Source organism: Eretmochelys imbricata, chromosome 7 (genome assembly GCF_965152235.1).
Source record: "Eretmochelys imbricata isolate rEreImb1 chromosome 7, rEreImb1.hap1, whole genome shotgun sequence".
NCBI lineage: Eukaryota > Metazoa > Chordata > Testudines > Cheloniidae > Eretmochelys > Eretmochelys imbricata.
The window spans coordinates 72,823,169-72,836,229 of record NC_135578.1 but is presented as its reverse complement, the minus strand read 5'-3'; the positions used below and the strand labels follow the sequence as shown (position 1 = coordinate 72,836,229).

The window sequence follows — 13,061 nt, the reverse complement described above, 5'->3', positions numbered from 1 at the left end:
TCTTACAAATTTCTGGTCCCCAAGGTATCTCCAGAAATAAAATTGGAAGGACACTATGTAAAACTATATTGGGTTGGGGGAGTGAGATATCAGTTTGGAGACAAATGTAATTGCTGCTTTTGTGTCTGGAGAAAGATAATGCACACACTCTGTTACCAGTGATTCACTGCATGCTTCTCTTTTCTCCTCCCCCAGTTCACTCTACTGGACTGGTGCCCATTGTTACCCTGTTGATTGCTGCCTGACTTAATTGTAATCCGTGCATTTTTAATGACAGTTTCATCCACTAAAAAGGAACTGGTTCAGTGGTGTAGGGCTACTGATTATCATTCTCCTGTCTTCCCAGAAAGGAATACTCCAGTAATACAAACAATATTCTAATCACTACATCTAAGGGAGCAGGGTGGATTGACCGAGGAATGTCATCTAGTTCTGCTGCGACTGTCTGCATGGGGGATGGGAGAGCAGGGGATGACTTCACTTGAGTGAGGATACCTGAGCCTGTAACCTGAGCTGGGAGGGGATTGGACCCAGGTGACACCTTTGCCCAGGAAACTGGACAAAGGCAGGGGAAGGAGCCAGGGGGAGGAGGAGTGAGACTGCGGGACTTGACAGGTTTCAGAGTAGCAGCCGTGTTAGTCTGTATTCGCAAAAAGAAAAGGAGTACTTGTAGCACCTTAGAGACTAACCAATTTATTTGAGCATAAGCTTTTGTGAGCTACAGCTCACTTCATCGAATGCATAAGTTTCAGTTTTGAGCTGGCTGCGAAAATGCAGGGAACCACAAGTCTAGGGTCTAAGCTCCTTGCCCCCCCAGAGGGACCTGGCTGAGGGGTCCTGGTTGTACTTACAAGCCCTGCTTGGAACTGTGTTCCTGTCGTCTAATAAACCTTCTGTGTTACTGGCTGTCTGAGAGTCACGGTGAATAGCAGGAAGTAAGGGTGCAGGGCCCTGACTCCTCCACACTCTCTGACAACTAACAGTAAATCACCAACATGTTTAAATGTGGCTATAGTATAACTAAAGGATAATCAAACAGCAAGTTGCCATTTTGACAATCTGATGTAACATAGTGAATGCAACTTTCATTCAAATGCACAAGAAAACATGAGACTTTCAAAGCTATTGTAAAGTATATATGTATTACACCTTTCACCAACTCTGGAAAGTCTCCTGCTTTGTCATGTTTTCAAATGGTAATTCTCTACTCTGTGTCATACTCATTAGAATGAGGAAACTTCCCATTTGATTCCTCCACCCCTTGTTTTATATTTAACACTTCTGAACTTTTGATGATTTGTGGGTTTTTTTGTTTGTTTTTTAAAGAATGCATTTTCAGTGCCCTACTCTACACAAGCAGTTTACAGCTGCTGATGGGAAATATTAGCAACATGGGAGTTCTCACAAACACTATTTACAGTTATGGAGATTTGGAAACCATAGCAGTATTTCCAACGGATGTTTTGAAAATTCAGTTAATATATTAACCTATAAAAATGATTATAACTAATCCCTGAAATTTTCATTTAAAAAACCTTGAAAAGAGACCTCTTGTCAGCAGGTTATAGTGTCTTATTTTAAAATACATCCTCATTAGTATTGTTCATCAGTGCCATTAGATACTTCTGCAATATAAATATAATAATGATGTTCCACAGGGGTCCTTTCCTGGTAGCCATGGGTCGTTCCTGGCACCCAGAGGAGTTCAATTGTGCTTACTGCAAGACATCTTTAGCGGATGTGTGCTTTGTGGAGGAGCAGAACAGTGTGTACTGTGAGCGCTGTTATGAGCAGTTCTTTGCACCAACCTGTGCCAGATGCAACACCAAGATCATGGGGGTAAGTCAGAACAGCATGGCCTCACATCTAAGTCCTCACTCCATTGAAATCAGAAATGGAATACTTTTGATTATAGGCAACTAATTAAGTATTAAATTCTTCTGCTTTCTTCAACAGTAATTTCCTAGCCTATTAATTATCCCAGAATAAGACACATATAGGCTTACTTAGAACTATGTTTCTATACTGGCTGGAGATTTGGACATGACTGTACTGTACTTATCAGTCTATATGGAGGAAGTTTGTAATATGAATAATTTTTTTAAATTGTTTTTTGGTTTATTTTCTCTCTTTCCTGCTCTTGCTTTGGTGACCTCCTAAAATGAAAATGTATTGCTCTTGTGCACCTGTTGCTAAAATTAGGCAAAATGTGGGCTGATGCTATACAGTCTTCTTCAGATAAGGCTTAATCCAGAAACTCCACCGACTTCAGAGTCAGTGGACTTTGATCAGGTCCACACAGCTATCAGTGCATCCGTGTGCGAATAGCAAGACTCTTGCTCTAGAGAAATCATGATGATTAGATTTTTAAAATAAGATACAGGCATCTGAACCCCAGAAAGGCGAGAGAAGAGCCCACTTTTGTTTGTCTTATACACTCGTACTAGGCTTCATGCCTAGATACTGTGGTGACTGACACTCTATAAATACCTGAACAAGCTGATGAGGTGGTTGGAGCAGCAGATGATGATGATAATCTTAGCAATGGATTTGTGTACACAGTTGAGAAGGAAGATGAGACATGCAGGGATGCCTAGGTTAGATATTAGGAAAAACTATTTCACTAGGAGTGTGGTGAAGCACTGGAATGGGTTACATAGGGCGGTGGTGGAATCTCCATCCTCAGAGGATTTTAAGGCCCAGCTTGACAAACCGTGGCTGGGATGATTTAGTTGGGGTTGGTTGAACTAGATGATCTCCTGAGGTCTCTTCCAACCCTAATCTTCTATGATTCTATGCCAAAGATGTGACCAAGCATCTCTCACAATTCTTCCAGACTGGCAAATGAAGAGTACAATATTAGTTATCACTATCTGCATCCACTCCTGACATCAGTCTCAGTGTTGGGGAAGTCAGTGCTTTGCTCCCTGCTAGGAAGCGCATCATCAAACACTTGAGGTGAAGTCCTGGCTCTAAACAAGCCCTGCATAGTGGGCTTTCGGGGGAATGTTAAAACAAAGCCACTGAAATACTTACTTATCTAATTAATGGATGAACAAGTCAGCTCTCCTCTGTGGATTTCTATCAGTAACATAGCAAAGCTGCCAGCTGCCTCTGTTTACATTTGTAAGATTTCTCAATCTGTCTTTTACTTCTTAGTACTGAGAGGTTTATAAATGGATCCAAGCCTATTTGTCAGCTATAATTGTTTTGCAAACAGTAACAGAAGTTATTAAATCTCACTGGTGATTCTGTAATGAGATGTATGGCAAATATAAATGAGGCTGTGTTGTCTAGCAAGTTGGTGCAATGGACTGAAACCCTGGCAACTACTTTCATTCCCTTGTGCCTCAGTCAGTAGAGATTAAAAAACAAGTAAACTGTAAGAAACTCGCTTAGAATCATATACCCCATAAAACAGGAAATAAAATACATCAAATCAGTGACTCTCAACCTATCCAGTCTACTGTACCCCTTTCGGGAGTCTGTTTTGTTTTGGGTACCCCCAAATTTCACCTCACTTTAAACCTACTTGCTTACAAAATCAGACATAAAAATATAGAAGTGTTCCAGGACACTATGACTGAAAAATTGCTTACTTTCTCATTTTTACCATATAATTTTGAAATATATCAATTAGAATATAAATATTGTCCTTACGTTTCAGTGTATAGTCTATGTATAAACATTGTCTTTATGAAATTTTAGTTTGTATTGACTTTGCTAGTGCTTTTTATGTAGTTTGCTGCAAAACCAGGCAAATATCTAGATGAGCTGACATACCCCCTGGAAGACCTCTGCATACCCCCAGAGGTAAACGTACCCAAACGTACCAAAAAAGGTTGAGAACAACTGCATTAAATAGGTCACAAATCACGCAGTCTGTTGGGTAACTACTTTGGCCCAGATCCTCAGCTGGTGTAAATCAGTGTAGCTCCACTGAAGTTAATCAAGCTAAATCCCGTGTCTCTCTGTCATGTGCCCACACTTGTGTGTACACACAAAACAGGAGAGAGATTAAAACTTTATTTTGTGCAGGGTCTCCCAGTGAGGAGGGAGCCATGGGTTGTGTTGATGCAGTCAACTGGCTGAATTGAGCTGTTGTTTGCTAGATGTTTGGTGGTTTTGTTTTGACAATAAATCATATTAGGAGGTTTCCAATGCTCTGAATGGAGGCAGAGCTTTCCCACAGGAGTAAACATTTGCTACTGAGTTTTGTATTTCCTCATTTTAAAAATCCCTTGAGTTGTTGAGTTTTATCTTGAGCAAAAGAATTGGCTGATTTTAAAATGAGAAGCCCAGGGTATCCCAGCTTTGTATTTGTTTTCCTGTATGTGGGTTTAGTGTATGTGGTATTTTTCTGTTTTTGTTTTTCAGGAAGTGATGCATGCTTTAAGGCAGACTTGGCACACAACTTGCTTTGTCTGTGCTGCCTGTAAGAAACCGTTTGGGAATAGCCTCTTCCACATGGAGGATGGGGAGCCCTACTGTGAGAAAGGTATAACACACAATAGAGCCACCATATCTTGCTGGATAGTACTGCTCAATACTAGTGTCCTTCATGTTATCTGGCAGAACCACAGAAACAACTACTCCTGTTCTTTTTTTACAGAAACAGGGCAATTGCCAAGCAAAATCAGGCTGATAGCCGATCTAGTCTGGTAGCTTGTCTTTAGCGTCAAGCTATACGAGTGTTCCCTAGTCTGTGTTTTCCCACAGCTTCCCTTGCCTCCTTGTGATTAGGCAGGCTGTTTGTGGGTTTTAAAGCAGACAGTCCTGCTTTTGTAGTGTTTGTCCCGCATCTGGTACTGAGACAAAACTGGACATGGTTTTGTCCATTATCAGATGAGGAACATTGTAATGGAGAGCGTGCCACTCCACTTCTGTCAATGTGACCTCATGTGCACTGGGGCAGGGCGGTGTGCTCCTCAAAATGGCACCCTCTTTGTGGCATGACCTTGCACACACAGGTGCTGACTTTTGATTTTACGCGGTACGTGCTCCACTCTGAGGCCCTGCTCCTGCTTGGCTTCTTTTCCCAAGGCCCCCACCCTTGCTCTGCCTCTTCTTGCCCCCGCTCTGTCCCTTCCCCCAAAGGTCCCCCCGCTGCTCCCTTCTCTCCGCCCCACCTTCCCCAAGCACCTCCTGCCAGCTGCTTGCTGACCTGTGGACAGCCCTGAGGGCCTGTTGAACAGCTGATTGCTCACCAGCCCTGGGGCCGGAACCACTGCAGAACACCCCCTATTTTTTTTTCCGTGGGTGTTTGAGCTCCAGCATACCCATGGAATTGGCACCTATCCTTGCATACACGACACTTGCGGGGCAGGGCCGGAAGTGCCGGAATGCCCGGTATTCCAGGAATGGGCAAGTGGCCACCCTACAAGTTATGATGGACAGGCAGATGGGTGCGCCCTTCCCACTGCATAGCTTCTCCCAGCACATTTCTGCCTCCTTTCTCTCCCTTATCTATTATTGTCTCTGTGGTTTATCTTTTTTCAAATTAGGGTGTTTTTTTATTTCGTCCCCTAGTGGTTCCCCCTTGCCAGGTAGCTATATGTTCCCGGCTTTGGGAGGGACTTCCATTAGGAGCTCCATAATGCCAGTCCGGGATGGCTACTGCCTAAATCACTTGTGTCATGACCTGAATGTGACCTAAAAGGGGAAGCATGCCCCCAAACTTGGTGATACTCCTCTGCCCATGACTGGCCAATACTAGTAAAGGCAAAGCTCTCCTGCGATAAGCAACAAGGGGAAAGTGAAACTCTTCTATCCTCTGGCTGCTCATGCTGCCTGAATTCTGCAACTGGTAATCAGCTTCCAAGAGCAGCTGTTTCTTGACAGCTGAGAAGGGATGGGCCCAGACTGTTGGATACTACGGTAAAGGAGAGCATATGGGTAAATAAACGGAGCTAGCAAGGTGAATGAGCTATGAGGCAGGATCAAGGCTAGACTAAATTGTGAAGTGCTCCTTCCCTCCTTGTGCCCTGTCTCTGCTCCCTCTTGCATTCCTGGCCTCATCTCTCTCTGGTAGTGAGAAATAGAAACCTGAAGAGTCAAAGATACCTCTTAGGTCCTGGATTTAAGGGGGGGATAAATCTAAAATGGCTTAGATTGGGGGCCCTAAAACGTACTCTCTTAAAATCGGAGCTTTCCACCACAACCCCAATAACCTGAATAATTTTTGACTCTCTTGTACCTTTTTTATTTCTGCTGTATCTTTTCTGAGATACAATAACTCCAGATTGACATCAATATTCAAAGTTAGGATATATTAACCAATGGATACAGTGTTGTTATATTTTCTATTTAATGCAAAAATTATGGTAGTCCAACATTAAACTGAGAATATAAATATACAGCAGGCAGGGAAATCGAAGTGGTGCTTACACAGTGCTCATCATGTCATCACCCTGGTCCTCGTATAGTATGTTGTATACATTCATTTTGTGCTTATGATTTTTCTGTAGTGTGTGTGATTATAAATCAGTCTATCGATGGCTAATTTCCAAATCCTGTGGGAAACATAACTTTGAATTTCCTGAATTGTGTGTGTTTATGTTCACAGCCATAATACTGCATTAAGTGGGTTTTTGCAGTGAATTTCTGTGTTTAAAGAAGTAAAGGAAGGGGGCAGGAGGAGCTGCTCAAAAATTTCACCCTTGGAGAATTTGAGTGGGATGTAGAAAAGAATTCTACATAAAAATAATCCCAAGAATCACTACTAGGCACATCTCTGTTTCTTTTGGGTGTAATATGCTTGTGTTCAGTGTTCATTCTAAGTTTGCTTTTGTTTTATTTTAGATTATATTGCTTTGTTCAGCACAAAATGCCATGGCTGTGATTTTCCTGTTGAAGCAGGAGATAAATTCATTGAAGCCCTTGGACACACTTGGCATGATACCTGCTTTATTTGTGCTGTAGGTATCTATAGAATAATAATGTAGATTTAATGTAATCTTATTAGAACTTGTGACATAATACTGTAAGAATTCAGTTTAGTGGTGGTGGTGGGAAGCGGTTGATTGGTTTTAATTGCAGATGGGGGTTGTTTTCCTTTCCCTCCTCTCCCCACACCCACCCCCGTTTTCATCAGAATAGCTAAATTTGATCTATACTGCTAATGCTCAGAAACGCTAAGAAAACACTTGTCCTTTTTGGAAGAGTCTACAGAAACTGTGTGGGAGAGCAGTGCTTGGTGTTCTCTTTAACTAAATTTGCACAAAGTGGTAAATCAGGATTTAAAATAGCCTCAGGCAATGATATTATCACCAAATTGAATAGTGTGAAATATAGTGACCAAATGTTCTGTTTATACAGTTGTGCAATTTGCATTTCCACACAGAAAGGAGTCAGTTCAGAAAAAACAAAAAGTAATTAGTAAAGATGTTAGCATTCTGTCTGCTCCTGTGCATGTGTATACGTAGGTAAAATCTATATAATAATCAGCACTTATCACCCCTGACTGTCTCACCTGCACTCATCCACTAACCCATTTCCCCTAGAACTATCAATAATATTCCAAGTCTCTCATCAGCTACAAATAGTACACTGACATGGTCAGAAAGAACAGTTGACAGCCTCACTGATTCATTTGGGGCCGTACACCTCTCTAATGAACTTTAGCAAGTATAGAATGGATTGTTCATGTCAAATGTTAAATTAACCTACTGGCTGCTGTTCTTTCCATGAGACATTTTCTTCATTAATATAATATGCTCCTTTCCTGAAATTGGGAATGTCTGAAGTTGATACATGCATTTGTGTTAGTACACAGACTATTGCTTGCGCAATCCAGTAGCTATTTTCTCTTGATTCAACATCAGTTTTGTCATAAAAACGTATTTAATTGCTTATAAAAGACACTTTCTCTGAATATTTCCTATTCTGGTGCATTTGCATTTTTAGGTAGCCTCTCACCCATTTATTTTAGTTGGCAGGACCCAAGTGTTTGTAGAGGTGATACTATCTGTTGTTCTGTTAATGTAATTTTCACAGCTGTCCCATCCCAGTTTATCCTAATTGTTTTACTGGCATATAAAGCCAAACAGAAAAATCCATGTCAGTCTATCTTTGCATTTCTAACGTGCTCATCCCAATGTTATTAATGTGCATTGCTTTCCGTCTAGCTGCAGTACCACATTACTGTAGTTAGCACCAGTGGTGAGCTGGAGCCGGTTCGCTAGAACCGGTTGTTAAATTTAGAAGCCCTTTTAGAACCGGTTGTTCCACGAGGGACAACTGGTTCTAAAAGGGCTTCTAAATTTAACCGGCCAAAAGTGGCACCTTAGGCGCCGACTCCATGGGTGCTCCGGGGCTGGAGCACCCAAGGGGAAAATTTGGTGGGTGCAAGCACCCACCGGCAGATCCCTGCCCCACCCCCGGCCCCAGCTCACCTCCTCTCCGCCTCCTCCCCTGAACGTGCTGCCCCGCTCTGCTTCTCCGCCCTCCCAGGCTTCCCGTGAATCAGCTGTTCGCGTGGGAAGCTGGGGCAGGCTGAGAAGGAGGCTGCGGCTTCCTGCTCAGGCCCAGGGAGGCGGAGATAAGCTGGAGTTGGGGGGTGCGAGGAGGGCCACCCGCACCGCAGCAGCTAACCCGGGGGGAGGGGAGGCAGTGGAACCACTCCCCACCCCAGCTCACCTCCGCCACCCTCGGCCTGAGCAGGAAGCCGCCTCCTGCTTCTCAGCCCTCCCAGGCTTCCCGCTGAACAGCTGATTCATGGGAAGCCGGGCGGTGGGGGGCGGAGAAGCAGAGCGGAGCGGAGAAGGCGGAGGTGAGCTGGGGCGGGGAGCTGCTGGTGGGTGCTCCAGCCCTGGAGCACCCAGGGAGTCGGCACCTAAGGCACCACTTTTGATGTGATCAGTGGGGGAGCGGCTGCTCCCGCTGCTCCCCCCACAGCTATGTTCCCCCGCCCCTTGGAGCCTGAGAGACCTGCCGGATGCTTCCTGGGAGCTGCCCCAGGTAAGCACCTCCGGGACTCCCCACCTCACCCCCTGGCAGGTGCCTCTGGCTCTTAGGGATGAGCATCCACTACAGTAGCCCACGAGACCCTCCTGCCCAGTTCTGGGGGTAGTCAGGGGACGGGGGAGGGGGGTGGATGGGGCAGGAGTCCTGGGGGGTGGGGGTGGGCAACGACCCCTTCGTGGGGTGCGGAGGGAACCTGTTGTTAAGATTTTGGCAGCTCATCACTGGTTAGCACTTCCAGTCTACACTGGCAATGCTAAAGCGCTGCCGTGGCTTGTGTGGTTGCGGCATAGTGTTGGCGCTCTCTCCCAGTGCTCTAAAATAACCACCTCAGCGAGGAGCGTAGCTCCCAGCTTTACAGCGCCGCAACTTGCTGCGCTCGGGGGGTGTTTTCTCACCCTCCTGAGTGAGAAAGTTGCAGCGCTGTTAATTGCCAAAGTAGACAAGCCCACATCACCTAACATTGATCGCTGCCAAAGTCCTTAAGTGGTCCTAGTGAAATTTATCGGACTCTCATGGAGTATGGGAGGTGCTACGCATTGTGAGTCAGCGTATCAGAATCTAGTCCTCAAAGACGAAGGAGCAACAAGACTGTTACTAATAGCTACATTTCTCTTTGTGATTCCTGATTGTGTTTAATCTTTAATTTTAGGTGTGCCATGTGAATTTGGAAGGTCAGCCATTTTACTCCAAGAAGGATAAGCCACTGTGCAAGAAACATGCTCATGCCATCAATGTCTAAAAGAAGACCTGGAAGTCAATGGCACTGGGAGAAAATTGGCAACTAACTGAGAAATTGCAAAAAGGATAACCCCAACTGACATTTCTCATTGAGGGAAGGGGAGGAAGGCTAGGAAGCTACTGAACCCTTCTGAAGTATAATTTTAATCACTTTTATATTTGCAGAACACCTTTTGGCATGGTCCATACAGAAAGCTGAATGAACACTCAACGGCAAATTGGTCAATCCGAATCAAATATTACTGCAAAACAATATTAGAACAAAAATTAAAGGGATTAAAATTAATTTTAAAAAATGTTTTATGTAAAAATAAGTAATAGAAATACCCAGACCAGCCTGAGAGCTGAGACCATACACTAGTGTTTAAAAACCATTGAAAAATCATTCTTGAAATTTGTTACAAGAAAATATTAAGTGCCAGAATATTAATTGTAAAAGAATTTATAGAATCTTAGCTTTCAAATTAAGATATGTAGATCAGAATTTCCTCACCAAAAAGGAAGTTTTATTCCATTATTTATGTCATGGTGCTACCTCCAAGCATCAATTTTTTTGACTTTTGAATGAACGAGAGACATCCCATAGGTCAGGGGTTCTCAACCTTTTCCTTTCTGAGGCCTCCCTGACCCCAATATGCTATAAAAGCTCCATGGCCATCTGGGCCACAACAACAGTTTTTCTGCATATAAAAGCCAGGGCCGGCATTAGGGAGTAGCAAGCAGGGCAGTTGACTGAGGCCACACGCCACAGGGGGCTCCATGAAGCTAAGTTGCTCGAGCTTCAGCTTCAGCCCAGAGTGGCGGGGCTTGGAGCAGCGAGGCTTCGGCTTTCTGCCCTGGGCCCCAGTGAGTCTATTGCCAGCCCTGCTTGGCAGACCCCCGAAACCTGCTCGTGGCCCCCCAAGGGGCCTCACACCCTGGTTGAGAACTGCTGCCATAGGCTTTCCCAAATAAGAAGTTTGTCTTGAATCCTAATAGAACTACCATGCTAAGAAGGAGACAGTGAGTGACCGAAAGTTTGGGAATCAGAATAAAAATTTGATGATGCTAAGTCCTTCCACCCACGCCCAACAGCATTGAGACAAAGTTTTCAGTTAAACCTTGATCAGTGCATGTGGCCTTGTGCACGCACAGTGGATTATTTCATTTTCTAATCAGAGTGGAAAAAGGGAACTGGCTTTCTCTAATTTTCTCTTATATGGAATGGGCAAGGGGTGGTTGGAAAGGATCCAGGTTGTGTTTCTAGTCAAAGCTGATTCATCTTTCCATTTGTCCTGTGAATGGAAAACATCTAGTTACTACTTTTTTAACACTGCAGACCCAGCCTCCATTTAGCACAGCTAGGAAGGGTAGGAGTGGAAAATAGCCTGGGAAGGTTCTCGACTCAATCCCAAATCCTTGGAAAAGGGGCACCCTTTTTTCTTCCTATTAATGTTAGTGAAAACTGATAAAACACTTCATAGAGCAGCACGAAATCACAGACACATGCTCTTATTACTGTGATTATTTTCTGTCAACGCAACACATCCCAAGTGTGGTTGTGGTTGCTGCTGTAAGAAGATACATAGGCTCTTACACATAAGATAGGGTTAATATATCACCTGTTCTAATATTTTAAAATCATCTGACACGTTCTTGCAAGTATTTTTAAAAGCTTATATATTCTTGTGAAAGGCAGCAACGATTTATAGGACTGACATTAGCTTTGGATTTTAAAATTTAAATATCAGCGATAGTTTTGTATGTGAGACCGTAGTTTATTGCTGTTCAGCAGTGAAAGATAATCATACTTAAGGACAGAAATTTCCATCACTCTTCAAGTTTTCAGCTATTTATTTTTGAGCGAGCATTCTGATTCTATAGTGATTGACAGCATACCGTATTGACAATGTTAAGTCAATATTTCTCAGACTCCAGCTACCCAAGGATGTAATGTATGGGCCCTATTTTAACGCCACCAGCACCCCAGTGTGTCTTGAATTTTTGCACAGTCTAAATATAAAAGTGGATCATTTGGTGGCTGTCTTTTCCCTCCTAAAATTCTATGCCCATTTTACGAAACATGCCATATTTTCTTAGAGGATGAAGAGCATATCCAGTTGGTGGTAGGAGGGTCAAAATAAAAGGAACTTTTATCTCTAGTATGCAAGTTTCTAGTATGCTAACTACCCTCATATATCCTGAAAAAAAATAGTGCCTAAGTTAAAACTGTCCTCTGGCAGCCCCGAGTTGTATGACCTGTATTTATGCCACAGAGAATCTTGTTTTCACAGATCTTAGCATTTTCACAAGGGTCAGATTTTTACATAGATGAAGTATATTCTTAAACAGTTTTGCCAGCATATTAGGTGCAAATATTTTTTTTCTATAGTAGGCAATTCTTTTTCCATTTATTGGCTTGATCTTCAGCTGGTGTAAATCAGCATAACACCACTGACTACTCCTGCCAAGGATCTGGCTCATTGCATTCTCCAACAGGATAAGATACAATTAATTGAAAAAACACACCTCATTTTCTGTTCATATTCGATTTCTGTTCCCAAGACACTGATGCAGTGTTCTTGTGTCTACCAGTGTTGCTTTTCAAAAATTGCAAGCCCTTTCAAGACTTTAGTGCCATTTTACAAATGATAGTGTTTATCACTCTTTATTACTTAGCAGTAGAATTAGTAGCAGGATCTACGGTACGCTATGGATAGACAACATTGCAGCAGCTCTGTCGGGTGGTTTTTGTGTATTGCCTACTGGCAGGGATTAGCGACTAGGATGATGTCTACGCTACAAACACTACAGCAGCGCAGCTGCAGCTACACTGCTGTAATGCTGTAGTGTAGACATTTACTTTAGCAATGGAAGGGGGGTTTCCATCACTGTAGTAAATCCATCCTTTTGAGAGGGTCAACAGAAGAACCTTCCGTTTATCTAGCTGCAGTTACAGTGAAGGTTAGGTTGACCTAATGTCACACAGGGCGTAAAATTTTTCACAGCCCTGAGTGATATAGCTAGGTCAACCTATTTTAGTTAGAGACCAGCCTAAGCAGTAGCAAACAATGCATTTCCTATTTTGACCTACATTGCTTTCTAATATGATCCAAAAATAAGGAATCCAGTTACCCACACTTGAAATCTATATTTAGACACCTTTTTTGCACAAACCTCAGCCAGAAGCTGGTGCACGGTAGTGTACTATTTTGAATCTCTTTTATGTAAAATACTATGTAATCAACTTGAGTAATCAACACTCCTAGGACAAATAAGATACATATGCATAACTTTGAATAGGACCCTTACATTATATATCACTACTGTAACTGCTGCAGAAAAACATAATTTTCAGGTTGAGTAATGTGTATTATTGT

At 43.1% G+C, this 13,061-nt stretch overlaps 1 protein-coding gene across 1 annotated transcript in view; it reads left to right on the top strand.

The window, feature by feature from the left end:
- Positions 1–9,703, top strand: part of LOC144268187 (LIM domain-binding protein 3-like) — a 44,401-nt gene extending 34,698 nt beyond the window's left edge. Inside the window, exons 5-8 of the mRNA XM_077822840.1 lie at positions 1,659–1,839; positions 4,378–4,498; positions 6,802–6,917; positions 9,614–9,703. Coding sequence (XP_077678966.1) covers positions 1,659–1,839; positions 4,378–4,498; positions 6,802–6,917; positions 9,614–9,703 — 508 coding nt within the window. The remainder of the gene's footprint in view (positions 1–1,658; positions 1,840–4,377; positions 4,499–6,801; positions 6,918–9,613) is intronic.
- Positions 9,704–13,061: the final 3,358 nt, after the last annotated feature.